This window comes from Mauremys reevesii, linkage group 11 (assembly GCF_016161935.1).
Source record: "Mauremys reevesii isolate NIE-2019 linkage group 11, ASM1616193v1, whole genome shotgun sequence".
Lineage (NCBI taxonomy): Eukaryota > Metazoa > Chordata > Testudines > Geoemydidae > Mauremys > Mauremys reevesii.
The window spans coordinates 42,585,903-42,603,247 of record NC_052633.1 but is presented as its reverse complement, the minus strand read 5'-3'; the positions used below and the strand labels follow the sequence as shown (position 1 = coordinate 42,603,247).

At 39.0% G+C, this 17,345-nt stretch overlaps 1 protein-coding gene across 4 annotated transcripts in view; it reads right to left on the bottom strand.

Annotated features, from left to right (window-relative positions):
- Positions 1 to 4,142: 4,142 nt before the first annotated feature.
- LOC120374778 (sodium channel protein type 1 subunit alpha) overlaps positions 4,143 to 17,345 on the bottom strand; it is a 166,835-nt gene continuing 153,632 nt past the window's right edge. For all 4 annotated transcript variants that reach the window (XM_039494995.1, XM_039494994.1, XM_039494997.1 and 1 more), the window contains 5 exons: positions 16,256 to 16,309; positions 15,827 to 15,964; positions 9,461 to 9,565; positions 7,926 to 8,196; positions 4,143 to 7,431 (listed from right to left, as the gene is read on the bottom strand). In XM_039494995.1, coding sequence (XP_039350929.1) covers positions 6,254 to 7,431; positions 7,926 to 8,196; positions 9,461 to 9,565; positions 15,827 to 15,964; positions 16,256 to 16,309 — 1,746 coding nt within the window. In that variant the 3' untranslated portion in view covers positions 4,143 to 6,253. The remainder of the gene's footprint in view (positions 7,432 to 7,925; positions 8,197 to 9,460; positions 9,566 to 15,826; positions 15,965 to 16,255; positions 16,310 to 17,345) is intronic.

The window sequence follows — 17,345 nt, the reverse complement described above, 5'->3', positions numbered from 1 at the left end:
TCTTTTTAAGATCTCACTCAGTTCCTTCCAAATTTTAACTGCATCAGCAATAACATAGCTATTTTCCTGCATTTTGTTCAAGGCTACAGAAATAGACTTCAGGGTACTCAGCATGTGTTCAACATTTCTCTTAAGCCCAATGTTAAGAACTTTAGCTGTGACAGTGGCATTTATTTTTTTCACAATTTTGTTAAACTGTCATCAGATTGGGCCAGTTCTTGATATAGTGCTCAAAACAGTCCACTACTGAGTTCGATCGCACGTCATGTGGGAGAGTTAGCTTCAGAACAGCTGCTGCAAAGTTGTTGATATAAAAGTATTTTGCAATTTCAACAACATTAACCTTTATTTCTGGAACACTGAAGTCTTTGTCTATGAAGTGCATCAAATGAGCACTGCAACCATAAGTTATTAGCTTGGGACTCTCTTCTAAATTTCTTTTCATCTTGGATATATTTGCAGCATTGTCTGTGACCAAGCTGCGTACTAGACATTTGAATTTTTTCCCACAGTTTCTTATAGCTTTTACTGCTACTTCTTGTATGTATTCTGCTGTGTGTGCATTTCCCGATGTATTAATTGTTTCTGTAAGGAAGACATTCCCTTCTTCTGTTTTCACACAAGCACATACAACATGATCATTGTGGATACTGCTCCATCCATCAAGATTCAGGTTAACAATTTCACCCTCTAGACCTTTTGCACACTGCTCAATTTCTCTTTCAGACACTTTATCCAGCAAATTGCCTGCAACATCTGCTCAGTTGGGTGGACTGTATCCTGGTCTTAATGACTGAACCATGTTAATGAAAAATGGGTTCTCAGTCATACGGAAAGGAGAGTTTGTTCCACAAACAAACTGAGCAATTTTTTTCATCAATTACCTCTTTCTGTAATCTGCTGGTTCTTATAACAAAACTTATCTATGGTTGTTTCTGGATAATGGAGGTTTTTTCCTTCTTTTTGCTACAGGTGATAAACTGTGGCTATGTGACAAACATGATGTGACTGAAACACTATCATTGGCAGGTAATAGGTGGATAGGCTTCAGAATCCTGTATGTTGAGGATGGATTCTCCTAAACAAAATAAGTCAATGCAGTTATTTAATTATTATTACCAAACTGCTCATTTAGTATTGTTCATTGCATTCACTGATACTCAGTACTACTTTTAAAGGTGAAATTGTAAAAGGAAGATCTGCCTATTTTAGCTCTTTATTTTTTATTCCAACTGCATCTAAAATGATAGTACCATAGAGTAACAATTATATTCTTTGCTCAGACATGAGAATTCAAGAATAGTCCAGAAGGAAGACAGGCAGTCCTTAAGAAAGAAGTATGAAATAAAAGTTTACCAACCTGAAGATCCCACATGTTCAGACATGTTCCTTTCATCATCTTCAAAGCAGCTTCCTCCTGAGAAGGAACATTTCTCATGATGTTGTTTCATTTTGGCAACCAGTCCTTGCATTTCTCTGTTGCACTGTTTGCATTTTGCACGCATGCCTGTCTTACACATAGGTAGAGGAACTTCATTAAAATATTCCCAAACTGGGTCTCTTTTATTGCCTGCTGCCATTATAGGTTTTCCCTTCTAGTGAGAGAATGGTATGGTAGATCTCACATCAATGAAGGCTACACTCAGAAAGACCTCAGGACTTCTGGAATATGCTGCTCAAACAGTTTCACTTTTGTTTCTATGGCCTGTCCCTCCCTTCTCACATTTATCTCCGGACTTCTTCTCCTTGTCTAGATCTATTCTGCCCCCAGCAATCATTGAACTTTTTGAAACTTTGCACTTTTAGAGAGAGGTAAGGGATTGACTTTGTGTACACAAGTTTGCAGAGGGACGGTAGGGTGAGGTCTCTTATTTCTCACCTCTGTACGTTATTTATTTAAAAACATTTTTGCTGTTAACAAGCATGTTATCTCTGGAGACACAAATCCACAGTTTGAGAACTGCAAAACTAAGCCTCTCTGATGGTATCTTCTAGACTGAGCACTGAGTCCCATTTGGTAGATAGAAAGATTAACCTAAATAATCTGTACAGAAGCCCGTGGAACCCCATAAAATTGGTCCCTAATCCATGACCTGTTGGAACTCAGTTACAAAACTTTTCTCAAAATATTACATAAATATATTGTATCATACTATAGAATTAGAATTTATAATCCCTATTCCATGATGAGAGATCTTTGAGCTATAACGTATCTTAATTAAAATTTAGCTAGATTTTTTCCTCAAAAAGCATTTACACAAAAAAATCCAATTTAAATCAAATCTAGTTTAAAAAAAATTGGTTTTTATCCACCCTGGATAGCAGGAATTATTAGGTGACATTCTATAGCCTGTGTAATGCAGGAAGTCAAACTAGATGATCATAATAGTCCCATCTGAACTTAAAATCTATGAATTATAAAGATATTTTTGAATTCTTATGCTGTGGCACTGTGGCATCTCCAAAATCACAAGCAACAGATTTGTTCTGGATGGTGAACAACCTGGCTAATTGAGACAGTCTCCATTTTGTTGATGATTATGTTTTGAGGAAATTTCTGATTCACAAATTAATAGATTCTAAGGCCATAAGGGACCATTGTGATCATCTAGTCTGACCTCCTGTATACCACAGGCCATAGAACTTCCCGAAAAACATCCAATCCAACATCAAAAACTGTCAGTGATGGAGAATCCACCACGACCCTTAGTACATTGTTCAATGGTTAATCATCCTCATTGTCAAAAATGTGCACCTTATTATTCAGTCTCACTTTGCCCAACTTCAACTTCCAGCCATTGGGTTGTGTTATACCTTAAAATATGATAAAATTAATCAGATTAGAAATGAGCTGTGTTCTGTCTCTGGAGGCAGGGCACTATGTGGAATAAATAAATGCTAGGTCATCTCTGCTTTAGTTCCAGGTGGTGTCACTTACAAAGGTTCTGGCTGTTTTAGAAGAAAAACCTCTTGTCACAATCTGTGCATTGGATCGTCATTCCCACTGGATGAAGGCTAGAAAGAAAGTACGAGGTCCTTTACTGGTGGATAGTGCAATACCTACTTTAGGGATGGCTAGCTCTCAATTGCTTTTACTGTAGTTTAAAGGGAGAATGTCCTTGGCTTCTGCTCCTAAATGCTCTCTTGATGTTGATAGTCTATGCAACTATCAACCAGTAGCTAATTTTCCACTTTTTGGTCACGATTATGGAACATGTTACTCAGAGTTACATAGAACTCGGAGTACCTGGATGCTTCCAGCTTTCTTGACCCTTATCAATAGGAATTCTGACATTATCAGATCTATCAGCTGTCTTCAATACTGTGTCTCATGAAAGGTGGCTGACACATCCATAGTCCATGGAAATGGCAGATTGGGCTACAATTTAGGGGCATCACTCCTGAGCTATCCCAGAGGTTACTGTTGAACAATCACACTTCTGCCCCAAGGGCTGTCATGTGGAGTGCCATAAGAATCTTCTTTGCCACCATATTATTAAACGCAATTGCTCCCTTCTTGTTCAGGCTGGCAGTGAAGTACACTCAGACAGGTCTATACCTGGTACATGGTAGTGGTACAGTGGGCTTGCTGATGCGTTTGTGAGATCAAGCCAATGCTGAATCTATTCTCCATCAACATGCACAGGATAGGGATGTGGCGGCACTAGGGAGGCTGCTCTCCCACCCATGCAGATACCCACAGAGGTGGGAGAATGTTTTGGCAATATGTAAGTAACTCCATTGATTTCTGGAGCTACACAGCTTGAGTAAAGGTGCCAGGAACAGGCTCTTTGAAAGGAAAAAAAAATAGCTGCAAAGTTATAAAAGAAGAGGAGTATTATACAAAAATAACGTTGTCATTATAATTTTAATCAAGTTTCGATTCACATTAGATCTGTTTCCTCCCATCAAATATTATATCCCTTTTGTATTTATGTTACTCTATTGTATTTACAAGATCCTGTGAACATTATCAGTGGCAGTACTACTTAATGGGCTCAGCCCAGTGACAGCAATAGATTTCTGACTGATAGTAAGCACTATACCTGGTTGTAATAGTATGCAGGATCAGATCCTTATGCACTATAGCATAATAAATTTGATCTTATATTAATTTTAGTTAATAAAAACAGACAAAGACATACAATAAAAAATGTAATCTTTATTATTTTGGCGCATTAATAATGTTGTTTAGCATCAGTTAGGGTAATAGCATCTTCCTGCATGCAGTTCACTAATACAGTATAAGTCAATAGTTTTAATAAAAGAAGTCTATATGTAATTTTCCTGTGTAAGAAACATAAAATGTCCTGATGTGTTTGATTATACAATTTTGCTACTTTGTTTTTGTGAAAAAATATTGTGGACCCAGATTATATTATTAGTAGTTCTAATGCAGCATGAATCAAAAAGAATATATGTAAATAAACCCTGGAAAAGATAAAGGATTCTGTGAACGAAAAAGGATATTTTAAAATTCTGATGCAGGCACTGCTAGAAATTCAAACAAAAATTTGCATCCTTTTCCAAAGCAAAAAATATAGCCTTTTGTAATCAAGCAATTTGTGCACTTCTTTTGCAGAAATTATCAAATTATTTCAAATGGAAATGTTTTCAAATATAGTAAAAAAGCAGAAACCTACAACTACCCATTCTTGTCTTCATTTCTTATTTTCTGAAGTTCTTCCATGAAAAAGTGCTGTGGTCAGAAAGTAATAAAAATGGCTGCGACATCAACCTGAAGATAAAATTCATTTCTTATTTTATGTACATAATGCTGAAAAATAAAATAAAATGGTTTTTTTTACAATATTTATATTTGCTTATAAAATTCTAACCACATTATTTTCAACAGGTTTAGCAGTTTGCAACACATCTGTACAGTTTTGCTATACACCATATGTTTTCACTTAAGATTAAAAAATTTAAAACAAAAACGCTCTTAAATTAGGTGCAAACTATTGCTTAATGATGTGAAGAAATGAGGTCTTGTTGAACAATTTGTTTCTCTTTACCTCTGACGTATGGCTTCCCATAATTAAGAATTCTGGACTGTTGAAAGAACAGCAGCATAGGCAGTATAAACATGCATTGATAGCATCCAAACTATATAATGGTAGAGAATACATACTTTTACCTGTTGAAAGCTTGCACACTACACTTATTGTGGTACATATTTGATGCAATAAATGTGCTCATGTCATTATTTGGTTGCTCAAACATGCACCACAGGGTAAAATTACTATTTACATAACAGAGGGCATTTCATTAACATATACAATGTCAACCTTACTGAGAGCTGAAGATGGCCAAACAATACTGCAGGATAAAGCAGAACAATTTTATAAAGGGTTCGTTTTGGTCAATTCTGTTTTCTAGGGCAGATTCTTTTAATATTTTTATACAGAAAACCATTTGACAAAGACATAAAACCTTGGACTCCAGACCTTACAATGAAGTTTGCACTTGCTGAGATTTAATGGTCTGTGTAAAAATAATCCATCTGTTCTATTCTTGTGGATTACAGAGAACTTTACAGGCATATAAAGACTCGTCTGATGTGACACAACATGAATACATTAATTAAGCACCTCAGAAGTTATTACTCCCTCCCAGAAACACAGAGTAGTTAAAAATTTGTTGTTCTCTGTGACTTAATGCTTTTTCATGCATGATCTATAAGTGCAGCATGCCTTCATGCAAATAATTTCTGTGTGTATATTAGAGAGTCATATTATAGAACACCTGGTCCTCATACCTGTAAAGTAATACTTAACCCCTTCCCCAACATAAACCCCATTTACAAAAATAGTTACATATAATAAACATATGATTAAAAAAAAGATGAATCCACCAACACAGATTTTGTAAAAATATGACAAATGTGGCAGTTGAAATGCAAACAGTGGATACAGTTACTGTATTGTTTTATGCTAAACACACAAAAATTTATTGGTTTTCACCCCTTTAACTGGTACCTACAGTCTGAGTAGCCATTTTTTCCTCTCCTCTTCAGCAGTGTCAGCTGGTAGTGAAAATAGTAACCTCCAGTCAAGGTTGTTTCCCCATATTATAGTCACATTTTACTGACAAGGGGTCACTGTCTTGTTATAGGCACTGACCTTATGTATACAGTATATTTTTTAAAACTGTCTGTTTGGCATAGACCTCCTACAGGAGTCCTGTGGACACAAACACATCACCTTCACAGGCTGTAAACAACTTTTCACAAACAGAATTGTGTCCTTGCATTTTATTTTTCCTTCTTTCTGGCATCTTTGTCTTTCTTTTCATGTTTTTCTTTTACTAGCTTTGTTACACAATCATAGGAAGGTGGACAAACTGCTGTTGAGGTGGTCATGTCTGTTTTCTCTGTAAATGAATTTTCATTTAACTTGTCAATAAGAATTTCATCTTTGATACATTGACCAATCCCTCCTTGGATTTTATTTTTGTTGTATGCAAACGAAGCCTGTTTTACTGTTCGTTTTAAAAGGTAACGTCTGAAAGCACGCTGAATAATGACAGCAGATGCCTCCTCTTGTTTTCGTTTTAATGTGGTTGTAATTGGCTCATAGGAGGCTTTTGAAGGATTGGATGCCATAAACCGGTCTTCCATTTGTATTCGAAGTGCATCCATCTCTCCACTTTCCCCCAAAACACGCTTTGTAAAAGCAAACAAGATGTCAAGGCAGTGAATTCTGTCACCACTCACCATGGGCAGATCCATTGCAATAAGCTGAACTTTGTTTGGTTTTGGTAAATGAAGAGGAGGATCAAGTGCAGCTGCAAAATCAGACAGTTTTGCAAATTCCATGAACTGGGTTGCATCTGGATCATATTTTTCCCAAACCTCATAGAACATCTCAAAGTCGTCCTCGCTCAAGGGCTCGGCACTTTCTTCTGTAGCAACACTGAAGTTCTCCAAAATAACAGCAATATACATGTTTACTACAACTAGAAATGAGATGATAATATAACTGACAAAAAAGAAAATCCCAACTGAAGGGTTACCACAGTCTCCTTTAACAGAGCTTCCTGGGTGAGGTTTATTAGGATCACAGTCCGGTTCTCCACTGTTAAGAATTGGTGCTAACAAGCCATCCCAACCAGCAGATGTGGTAATCTGAAATAGGCAGATCATGCTGTTGCCAAAAGTTTCAAAGTTGAACATGTCATCAATTCCAGCTTCCCTCTTAACATAGGCAAAGTTGGACATTCCAAAAATAGCATAGATAAACATAACCAGGAAAAGCAGGAGACCAATGTTAAACAAAGCAGGAAGAGACATCATCAAAGCAAAAAGCAGAGTACGGATCCCTTTAGCTCCCTTAATGAGACGCAGGATTCGACCTATTCTGGCGAGTCGGATAACTCTGAACAAGGTGGGAGACACAAAATATTTTTCGATCACCTTTGCTAGAAACATACCTGTAAAAACAAAACAGCTAGTAAGTAAGGGGAAAATATTTTACAGCAATTTATTCTTTCTGTACTACAGTATCAGAATGATGGAGGATTGCAAAGACTTCCAAATCATACAGTCATGTTTTATATGATTACTAATGTTTCATATGTCAAGTAAATGTACTGTATAGGTTCTACTTTAATTTTTAATATATGTTATGTAAAAGATATCTGATAGTTCAAGAGTGGATAATGTGTAATTTCCAACACTGAGAATGTCAATAGAAGATGTTCTTATCAATTCTCTCATACAAATTATTCCTAATATAGTCAGATACTATGGTGATGACTGAATACAAGAATTTTGATGATTACTCTAGATAAAGTTACAGGAAATGAAAAGCTAAACAACTTAATTGTAAGCACTGCAATAGCAAAAGCCAAACATGAAGCACCTTAAGTAAATTTTCATCTTCCACACATTTTAGCCTCTTTTTAATTTAAGAAATAATTCTTACCTACTATGGAGAGAATGACAACCACAAAATCAAAAATGTTCCAGCCTATGGTGAAGTAGTAATAACGGAGTGAAATCAGTTTCAGAACACATTCTCCAGTGAAAAGGACAATAAACACCAGGTTAATCCGCTGTAAAATAGTTTGCATCTCGTCACTCTGATCATCTGTTTCTACCATCATGGTGACCATGTTAAGGCAGATAAGAATCATGATGCCGATATCAAATACTTGTTTTGTCACAAAATCAAATACCATGCCTTGGAATTTGTTCTGGAGGGGGGGAAAAAGAACCATTCAATTCACACCTTACAATTATTTTTCTATTCTATATTATACTGGAAGAAGGTAAGAATATCTCTTAATAACACAGTGTATAGAACTTCAGTAAAAGGGCAGCCTTGTCAAATTAATAATACAAATATTGGAGCTTAAGTCAGCTCCCTTGCATGTACATGTTGTGATAGTCTTGCCCAGCATCACACAGCAAGTTTGAAGAAGAGCTGAAAGAGTTCAGCTCTACTGGGTTCCAATTTACTACCTTTAACACCCTTTCACTTTCTGATACCCTCTCATTCACTGTCGGTTCTGTGCACTGAATGAGGCAGGGGTCGTGTAGAAAGAATAGATTGTGATCATGTAATTAAAGACTACCTAATGCATATGCACAAAGGGAGGGGAATTAAGGTTGCATGATTCTGGCAGTTTTGATTCTTGCATGTCTTAATTTTTGAGTAGTTGACTTTAATATTAGAAAGAATGCTAAGGTTGCAGAGTTCTTCCAAAAATTATTTAATGTTGGTAAAAGTTCTTGTCTCCCCCTCACCCCCAAATTCTGAAAATTGCATGGGCCATTTTTGCTGACACTTTCCAGAAAAATTCAGCCCGAGATAAGGAGCAAGCATGAGAAATTTTAACCCAAACAATAAAAGTTTGGCAAAGTTATAAGCAATTGAAATTAGGGAATTAAAATGGGAAGTGTTAGGTAACTTTAACTACAGGTGTTTCCACAAGCTCCACCTATAACATGTTAAAATATAAATAGGATTTTCAAAGGATCCTAAAAGACTTAGACAACCAACTCCAATTGAATTTTGATAGGATTTGGGCATCTAAATCCCTCATGCTTCTTTGAAAATCCCAGCCTTAATATATATATGTTCTTTACTGTTGAGTAAACTGACAGATTTTTCTTCTTAGAACTGTTACAATGAAAGCAGACAGTATGGCAATGATTTAGTATCATTATTCACAGGAAAGGGGCATACAATAGAGTTCAGATTCCTGGATCTTTTCTTTACATATAAAAAAAAAGAAAAAATATGGTAGCAGAGGGAAAAGGTACTTTTTCTTTAATGTGTTTAAATTTTCCACTTTTGGCTACCTTAAAGATAACTTGTACATGAGCTTTTTATAGATCAAATATCTAGTCTTTATACAAATGTGAACTCTAAATAAACTGCTTACAAGCTAATATTTCTTTTTTTCTTTTAAATTGACCATTTAGTCTGGACAGATTAAAGTAAATCATTCTTACCCCTGGCCTAGGTATAGGTTTTTGTGGTTTCTTGGATCCCAGCTTTTTCATTGCATTGTAGTATTTCTTCTGTTCTTCTGTCATAAAGATGTCTTGACCTCCAAAGTAAGGAAATGAGATCAAAACTGGTTATAACCATATTTACATGAATAATCTTTTAAAAATTTATTCACATTCAAAAGAGAAAAGGGATTACAAGGAAAATAAGTGTCTCTTATAATCTTATATTTTATTGTGGAGATGTTATAAATACATCCTCACTAGGAGATCAAAGGAGACATGTTACTATCAGCTACTTTTTCCATTGGCTCTCTGCAGAGTTAAATACAGACATGCACTAAAGGCATCAAGTAACAGTCTAATTAACTATTAAGCTCATGAGGGTTTAGTTTCAGGTCCCAGTGTATCAAGACAAGGCACTAACATCCTGTCAATATTAGGTAGGCTATCAAATTCAAGCACTTCCACACAAATGAATGAGTAAAACGCCCAACCTTTCAGGGTCCAGGCATATTGAACAAGAAGTTTAGCCACCTTTTGGGCACAAAAGGGTGAAGCAATGGCTGTGGGCATTTGTAATGTTGCTATCGGGGCCAGTCCTCACTCTTCTGTAACCCATTCTGATGTGGGCCTGATTTTCTCAATGGGGATTTTTCTTTACAAGCAGTCATTTAATGTATATTATCTACTGCTTGCAATATTCTCATGCAGTTCTGGATATCTTTATTGTTTAATAAGGAAAGGACAAAGGACAAGAAACAATTACTCACCACTATTTTTGTCAGTTTTATTCTTCCCTGCACCCTACTTCCCTCACCCTTCTTAAAACTAGACCTCCTTGTTTCCTCATAGGTTGTACAATACTGTGTACAGATGTGGTCTCCTCACCTCAAAAAAGATATTCTAGCACTAGAAAAGGTTCAGAAAAGGGCAACTAAAATGATTAGGGGTTTGGAGAGGGTACCATACGAGGAAAGATTAAAGAGGCTAGGACTCTTCAGCTTGGAAAAGAGAAGACTAAGGGGGGATATGATAGAGGTATATAAAATCATGAGTGATGTTGAGAAAGTGGATAAGGAAAAGTTATTTACTTATTCCCATAATACAAGAACTAGGGGTCACCAAATGAAATTAATAGGCAGCAGGTTTAAAACAAATAAAAGGAAGTTCTTCTTCATGCAGCACACTGTCAACTTGTGGAACTCCTTACCTGAGGAGGTTGTGAAGGCTAGGACTATAACAATGTTTAAAAGGGAACTGGATAAATTCATGGTGGCTAAGTCCATAAATGGCTATTAGCTAGGATGGGTAAGAATGGTGTCCCTAGCCTCTGTTCGTCAGAGGATGGAGATGGATGGCAGGAGAGAGATCACTTGATCGTTGCCTGTTAGGTTCACTCCCTCTGGGGCATCTGGCATTGGCCACTGTCGGTAGACAGATACTGGGCTAGATGGACCTTTGGTCTGACCCGGTACGGCCGTTCTTATGTTCTTATCTGAATGTTCCTACTGTAGGATGAAGGAAGAGGACTCTGACACAAGCAATTATAGGTAAAGAGAGGAGACTCGCCAGAAACTGTAGTTCTTTGAGGAATACCTGTGCATATTCACAGTCATGGGATTCAAAATACCTGCACCATGGTGATCCAGAACCTTCTGAAAAACTTTGCCACTGCATTCCCAATGTTCATGGCCCAAAGTTATGTAAGAGAGGTGTGACCCTCAATCACATCTGCTCACAGTCCAAGATGGATAGGAAACTGAGGAAGAAGAGGAGTTTGAATATTCAGAGACATCTCTCAAAGAACTACAGCTACTGGTAAGTAATCTCTCTTTCTTCTTCAGGGAACATGTGCATAATTCCATTCGCTGGTGGCTGGTAAGCTCAGTGTAGCTGAGATGACTGATGGGCTGAGGAATTCTCAAGTAAAAAAGAGATGGTAAAGCAGCTCTGTGAAACCTGGCATCAAACTGTGAAGCTAAATCTAGTACTGTAGTAATGTTGAGTGAATATATGTATTGAGTTCCAGCTGGCCACCTTTCAGATCTCCACTTCTGCCTGTTTCAGAGCAAGGGACTTGAACATACGTCTACCACACCCTCCAATGAGTGTCATAGGCACCATGCTATAGGCTATTTTGGCGTGGGCCTCTCAATCTCTCCTGTTGGAGCTGTTCCATTTGTATAAATAATTAAATAACACTTGGCAAGAGGGAGTGAGAAATAGACTCTATAGGCCGGTGATTGGGGCACTCATCTGGGATGTAGGAGATGCAGAGACATGAACCTGGGGTGAGTTTCTCTCTAACCAGAAATTTAATCCTGGAACTGAGAAACCTTGATGAAAACACATTTAGCCAAAAAAATCCTGACCAGCTCGAGTTCTACTGCATCTAGGACCTACTTGTCCACTGTTATGTCCTTCCAGACTGGAAGTGGGGAATGTGGTAGAGTTGGTTCTTTGCTCCTGACATACATATCAAAATTGGGAAGAAAGAAGAGTGACAAGAAGGGTGTATCCCATACACAGACCCTTTGCCTCACAGATCTGTTTTTTGGATGCCTGTTAGTGTTTGCACACACTGCCACAGTCCCCTTCTAGCAGCAGAGAATGGTGTTGCACAGGACTTCACATCTAACACCCCCTGTTGACCACTTCCTTTGGCTCTATGCTGGCCTGTCTCTGTATGGGTCTTCCATGGCCCAGCTTTTCAGCCAGATCACCTCCTAAGTTCAGGCGCTTATGGGTAACAAAAGTCCAACTGTAAATCCAAATAAATATCCAAGCCAATTTCTTCTGCCCCTATTGGGCTATGCTGAAGTTCTGTGCTCTTTGCCCTTACTCCTGGGTCCTGCTGAGTTCCTCTATGCTGTTTCCTCTCAGCAGGTTTCCCACTGCCTCCCCTCCATAAGGACTCTGTGCTCTTCCCTCAGAGATCTCCATGCTTCTTACAGGCCCTATCACAGGAACCTGTCCTACTCCCTGTGGTTTTCTCCATTCTGCCTTCAGCAGGTCTCCTCTTCCCTGGGTCTCCTGCCCCATGACTGAGTTCTCTTCCCTATAGATAGATAGATAGAGAGAGAGAGAGAGAGAGAGAGAGAGAGATTTCCCTGATGGGTAGGCCTTTTGTCTGATGTCCACTGAAGGGGAAGAAATGGTCTTCGGGCATACAAACCCCAAAATGGGAGGCAGAATTAGCAGTAGGAAGGAATCAACGTAACTGAATGAACCAAGTCTGCCTCTTCTGAGATTTCTTGGAAGAGGAGAAGACATCTGGGAAAGGAGCCCAAGGAAACAACATTGATAAGGCAAAGACTATATCAGCAGGAGATGCTGATGGTGTCTTTGGCACCAGAGAGGAGAGGTTGAAGTTGGATCCAGAGGAGTCAATGCCCAATTGGTGCTCTTCCAAGATAAGTACTACGACTGCTTTTTTCTATGGTGCTTTCCCCTTAATGCTGGGGGATCTTTTTCAGCATACTTGCTCTTCTTCCTATGTTTCCAGGGAGCTAGAGAGAAATTTTTTTGGCATCCAACATGAAATCAAAAAGTCAGTTCTGTTCAGTGAAGGCATTTCTTATGGCACTCCTGAAATGTCAACACCACCCAGGATGTAGACAACATCAAGGTATCAATACCAGAATTTTCCAGTGTCTTTCAGATATCGGTACTGGAGTGAAAACTATTTTCTGACTTAGGTAACGAAATACTGGCACTGGGACCCCAAGGTCTCTGAGGGCCCTGAAAAAGATGAGTCCTTCAACTGTGATTGTTCAGACGTGGAAGAGACTGACTGGAGCTGAAAATTGTGGTTTTAATGCCGTCAGCACTGAAGTGGTCCTCTTTTAACTCCTATGTCCTGTCTGGCTTCTATTCAGACGTTGTAGTGGAGTCCTTATTAGGCAGAGTCAAGATTGACCGCAGGAGGCTAGTGGTGGAGAGGTTGGGAGTTGAAGACAGCCATTGTGGGCCATTCATGGTGTGCCAGCCAGAATCCACTGCTCTCTCTGACAGCCTTACTCAAAGAGCTTGAGGAATAAAAACCTATCAGACTTTACATCTCTTGGGAGGTGAGTTTTCTCCAGACAAAAGAGGTAGCATGTGCATGCATCGTATTTCAGGAATATCCCTGAACTGCAGGCACACCTCTTGAAACTCTTCTTCAGATCTGCCCTTGTCAGCACTGACCCAAGAAAAGTGAGGGAGTGCACTGAGGTAAAATGAAATATTAGATTTTCAACTGAAAAGGGAATTATTTGGTAATATATATATTTAGCTAGCTAAGACTAAGATATACTAAGGGCTTATCTACACAAACAGTTATTGTGCAGTAAGCTGAAGTGTGAATCTACAGCACACTAGCATGCCATGCAATTAGGGTCCATGCTACTATGCATTAAAAGTTCCCTACTGTATTCCAGTGCACACTAGGAAACTGTCAGTATGTGGTAGGAGGGTCCACATAGATGTTTAGTGCACAGCATGCTAGTGTGCTGTAAATTCACATCCCAGCTTCCCGCACACTAACTGATCACATAGACAAAACTATAAGAAGGGGTTTTTAAAAAGAACATCCAACAGTCAGGCAGACCTGGCTCAACAGTGAGATTCCTCACATCCATAACAGACCATGGTCAGAAAGGAATTGAGGCAGGTGCAGCTCACACCTTCCTAATAACGGTCTAAGACACCAAAGGCAAGATTCACAGAGGAACTTAGGTGGGATGATGGTGAGTGTTGCCATGCATAACTTTTAGGTGCCTAGAAAATCACTGGAATTCACAAAGCCTGAGTTCAGCACCTAGGTTCTTTGCACAACGAATGGGGAGAGAGAGGCACCTCAGAATGGGATTCACAAAAAGGCAGCATTGTTGGGCGGTTCCTCACCTAAAATAGCCAGTGGGAGATGCCAGGCTGAAGGGGCTTATGCTAAGCCCTGCCTCTCTCTTGGAGATAGGTGCCTAAATTTGGGCTACAGGGAGGTACCTCCCTCTGCTTGGGATTTTCAGCTGCAAATCCTCTCTTTGTGTTAGGCACCTATACCATCTGAGCAAGAAGCTGGGAGAGGAGAATGTCCCTCATAACTTTTAGCGCAGTGGTTAGGGTACTCAGCTGGGATGTGGGAGACCCACAGTTCAAGTCCCCCTCCACTTGATGGGGAGAAGGGATTTGAACTTGGATTCTCATGTGTGGGGCTCCCACAGTCTGCCCCTTTCAACATGTTATGCTTGGGATAAATAATTAAAGAATCATTGGGCCAGAGAGAGAGAGAGAGAGAGAATGATGCTGTAGCCTGGTAGTTAGAGCACTCACCAGGGAGGCAGAAGAGCTAGTATCCACTCCATCTGCTCCAAACAACTTTTAAATATTATTTATCCACAGTGGGATAGCTTGAAAAGGAGAGAATGAAGGAGCCCCATATCAGAGTATCCCAAATCCCAGTGGTCTATGGCAGATCACAGTTCAAATCTCTTCTGCTGATCCCATATGTGGTGGGGAGGGGGAAGACTTGAACTGTGGGTCTGACATATCCCAGGTGACTAACAACCACTGGGCTAAAAGTTATAAGAGTGGTCCTCCCTCTCTCCCCCTCCCCCATCATTTTGTGTAAGCCCACCTATAGGGGCCTGATCCGGTAGGTGAGCTCTGGACACATTTACTGGATTGATTCCTGCAGGCAAGTTAGGTGCAGGAATGCCTATCTTCTCCTGGTTCATGCATTGTTCTGTGGCTTAGGCATCCAGACACCTGGCATGGGGCTGCAGTGCACAACAACATAGGGGCCTAGAGAACTTTTACTGCAAAAATCCAAGCAAGTTTAGGTGCCTACAAGTTTTGCAGCAGCTGAGCAGGTTTTGTGAATCCCAGTGGGGCCTGGTGCTGGGATTTATGCACTAAAGTAGCAGTTAGGTGCCTATGTCATTCTGTGAATCTATCCTCAAGTGTCCAGTGCTGTCATGGCTTTCTAGAAGGTTCAGGATCACTGAGGCATTAGTGGAAGTATGCAGAGATGCCAGAAAGAAGTAATGTACTGTGGCCTAGAATCAATGGTGCAACCACATAAAGAGTTTGTAGGAAGTGGCCAGGAGTGAGAATGCATTAGTCCTTCACTTACATTGAAAGGAATATTCACATGACACTAAATAACTTGGGGACGGGGAAGGGAAAGGATGTGTTCCACTCATCACCTGGACTACTGTGAAGCTATAGCATACTGTATCTTGTACTATATCTTTTATGTAATAATGCTTTTCAATTGTTCCATCAGAATAAATGCTTGGGACAATCATTCCACATTTTTATGACTTCAAAAAAGCAATGTCTTATATTGTCTTTAGGACAGAGAGGAGACACTTTAATACTTATCTTCTTTTTTTGCTGGTTGAAGTTATCAATGATAACACCAATAAACAAATTCAGGGTGAAAAAAGATCCAAAAATGATAAAGATGACAAAATAAAGATACATGTATAGGTTGTCTTCATATTTAGGTTGATCCAGTACCTACAAAACAAGTTTTGCAAAAAAAAAACAAAAAATCAGCACTAATATGTCAACAATTCATTGAAAACTCAGCAACTCACAACACAAAGATCCAAAATACTTCTGTCCTGGGACAGTACTTTAGCACTCTTATAATAATATATTTTGCCCTGGACCTATTGAAATCAATGGGAGTTTTGCTATCAGTTTACAATAATTCATTAGCAGAATTTTACCATGCTCACTCACTCATTTTTGTTAAACTTAGAACTCAGAGTCTATACAAGGAAAAAGAACATATATTGTACTTACAGCTCTTGAATCAACAGCTGCATACATAATATCCATCCATCCTTTAAATGTAGCCTGTAAATGAGACACATGTTTGATATCTGTGTAAAAATATGGATTCATGAAAAGAGCTAGAGTCCAACATTTTATATAACTGATTTCATCAACTGAATACACGACCAGGAATCTTTATATCACATTTAAATCATTAGTCTAATATAAGATTTATAGTTCAAGTTAATCTCTTGGCTTTCTTTAGAACTGCTTATCAAATACACTACTGTGTATCCCACCATTATATCTGTATATAAGCAGTGGCATAGTAAGCAATTAGTATAACCATGAAATCATCTATTTATAATTCCTAATCATCTACTGCAAATGATAGTGTACGGTATCCATTTTAATGGAATAAATACTCAGCAAATTCAGATGAGCAGATATAATGGCTACATATAACTGAGAAATACTAAGAAATAGCCTTCTTCTGTGACTCGGTTGCCACCATCAAGGACCAATGAATAGTCCCCTCATTATCATGTCAGTCAGGAACATTGCAACCAGTAGGAACCAAGCATGTTTAAGCCCTCCAGCAAGGTAAGTCTTTCCTTAACTCTCATTCCCAGTTTGATTCCTGCTTTTTCAATGGTCAAAATTGTTCTCTCTGTTTTAGTGATTTTGATTTTACTATAGTTATATTTTAGCATATATTAAAACATGTTAGGTCTCTCATATATGTTCTTTTCTGGGAAGTGTGATAAAGTTCCTCCTCTACCTTGGTGGGTCCCATGCTTATTGGCAGATTTTGCTAGCCTCAGAGATCTTCCTGTGTTGGATCAGGAGTCGGGAGGTTTTAGGGGGAACCCGGGCCCGCCCTCTACCCTGGGTTCCAGCCCAGGGCCCTGTGGACTGCAGCTGTCCAGAGTGCCTCCTGGTACAGTTGCACAACAGCTACAACTCCCTGAGCTACTTCCCCATGGCCTCCTCCCAACACCTTCTTTGTCCTTACCACCGGACCTTCCTCCTGATGTCTGATACCGCTTGTACTTCTCAGTCCTCCAGCAGTATGCCTACTCACTCTCAGCTTCTTGCACACCTCTTGCTCCCAGTT